The sequence below is a fragment of the Dipteris shenzhenensis genome, chromosome 22 (genome assembly GCF_047967505.1).
Source record: "Dipteris shenzhenensis isolate YYH24624 ecotype China chromosome 22, Dip_SZ_1.0, whole genome shotgun sequence".
NCBI classification, from domain to species: Eukaryota; Viridiplantae; Streptophyta; class Polypodiopsida; order Gleicheniales; family Dipteridaceae; genus Dipteris; species Dipteris shenzhenensis.
The window spans coordinates 30,192,420-30,194,058 of NC_141617.1; the positions used below are offsets into that span (position 1 = coordinate 30,192,420).

Consider the following 1,639-nt stretch of genomic DNA (forward strand, 5'->3'; position numbering starts at 1 on the left):
TTATAAAATATTACTTTGTGGAAGTAGAGAAGCACCTTAGAAAAGCCAAAATGTGTGATGGATCATACTGGAACTTCTTGAGCATATTAGAGAGTGCTCGTGAGATGTGGCCTTTTTTTCCTTTTGCCCCCAACATGTTGCCCTCCAATTAGAGACACATGGCCGCAGACGAGGGGCTGCACATTTGCCCATGGCCTACGTTGCAAGGGAGTAGGGGGCATCTCAAATAATTCAAATGCGAGCATCCAACTTATAAGAGGCATGAACGCCCTACCACCCGAGGAGTTGTTGCAGCTCTGGTGTGTGGCCCTTCTTCTTGGGACAGGAAGGCGAGGAGGGCGGAGTGGGAGAAGCCCAAGCAGAGATCAAGGCTTTCGGGTTCCTTACCGGGGTAAATGAAGCAGCTGGGCTCGAGAGCTGCGATAGTCTCACGGAAAGAGGCGGTCCCATGCTGAGATCGACAGAGTACACAAGATCTTTCTCCCAACAAGCTTAAAGGATAACATGTGCTTTCTCAGGTTGGCCCTGAGACTCTCCGATCCTCATGTGAAGGTTGGCTATGATACTCTCCACATGTGAAGCCTCCCTGATGGCCTCGTTGATCCTCAATGAAGTCTCTCCCAAAGTCTCATTTCTCACCTCCCCTGCTTTGCCCATTACATATGCCAACTCCAATGCATTCCCAAAATAGGCTCCCGTCAACCCCGGCTTCAACCTCCCCCTCACGTCCAGCGTCACCCACAGTAACACCTCCTTCTCTTCCCCCAGCTCCTCGTCCGCCCCCAGCACCCTCTTCCATATGTACGCCATCGCTGCCTGAAAAGAACTTATGTCTTCCCTCCCTGACTCCGCTATTGCCCTCGATTTCAGCTCCCCTATCGTTAGCTTGCTCAAGTGAACCGCCTTTGGATGCACCTCCGCTGGCGGCGCCCAGATGTCGGGCGCCTGCACCGCATTCGTTGATTTGGGCGTTGCAGGCTTTGGGTTCTCTAGTGCGCTTGACGTGGACGTAGACGTCTTCGTCGGCCAGCACTCGTGCTTCATCCCTGAACATACGTGGAACGGAGGAATGGACACACCCTTGCCTCGGCAACATTCGCCCCAAGAGTTCAGGAAATACCACAGGGAATGAGCGTCGAGCACTACATGACACAATGAGGTCCCGACGGCAACTCCACCATCTCGAAATCTTGTTACCTGTGCAGACGTTTGAGTAAGTTACTGGACTTCTTCGATTCCTACAATCAAAATTCTGAATTATACGGTCCTTGAAAGAGTTGCCCACCGAATTATAGGACCTTGAAAGAATTCCCCATTTGACGCTTTACCTGAATGGAGAAGAGCGGATATCTACCTGAATGGAGAAGAGCGGATACTCTGCGTTTTCGCCGCGCGTTTCCCTTGCATCCCAGCCAGCTTCACAAAATAACTGCATATTGGGAATTCTTCCTCCTCCAACTTACTAAAGGACACATCGGCAAATGCTTCCGCGAACTCCACTCCAGCATCGTTGCAATCTATAACGAGCCGACCGTCCTCTCCCTCTGCCAGGCGCCCAGCCACCGGATAGAAATGCACGAGAACAAGTGAAAGGCCTCGCTTCAAGCGTTCTATGAAAGAAACATCATGGACGTCTGTG

At 51.6% G+C, this 1,639-nt stretch overlaps 1 protein-coding gene across 1 annotated transcript; it reads right to left on the reverse strand.

Moving 5' to 3' along the window:
• Positions 1-492: 492 nt before the first annotated feature.
• On the reverse strand, positions 493-1,435 carry LOC147887979 (hydroxycinnamoyl-CoA:5-hydroxyanthranilate N-hydroxycinnamoyltransferase HHT4-like). Its single transcript, XM_087393266.1, has 2 exons — positions 1,355-1,435; positions 493-1,197 (listed from the first exon to the last, which is right to left on the reverse strand). Exons 1-2 carry the CDS (start codon positions 1,433-1,435, stop codon positions 493-495), a joined length of 786 nt encoding a protein of 261 aa, XP_087249392.1.
• Between the last annotated feature and the right edge of the window lie 204 nt (positions 1,436-1,639).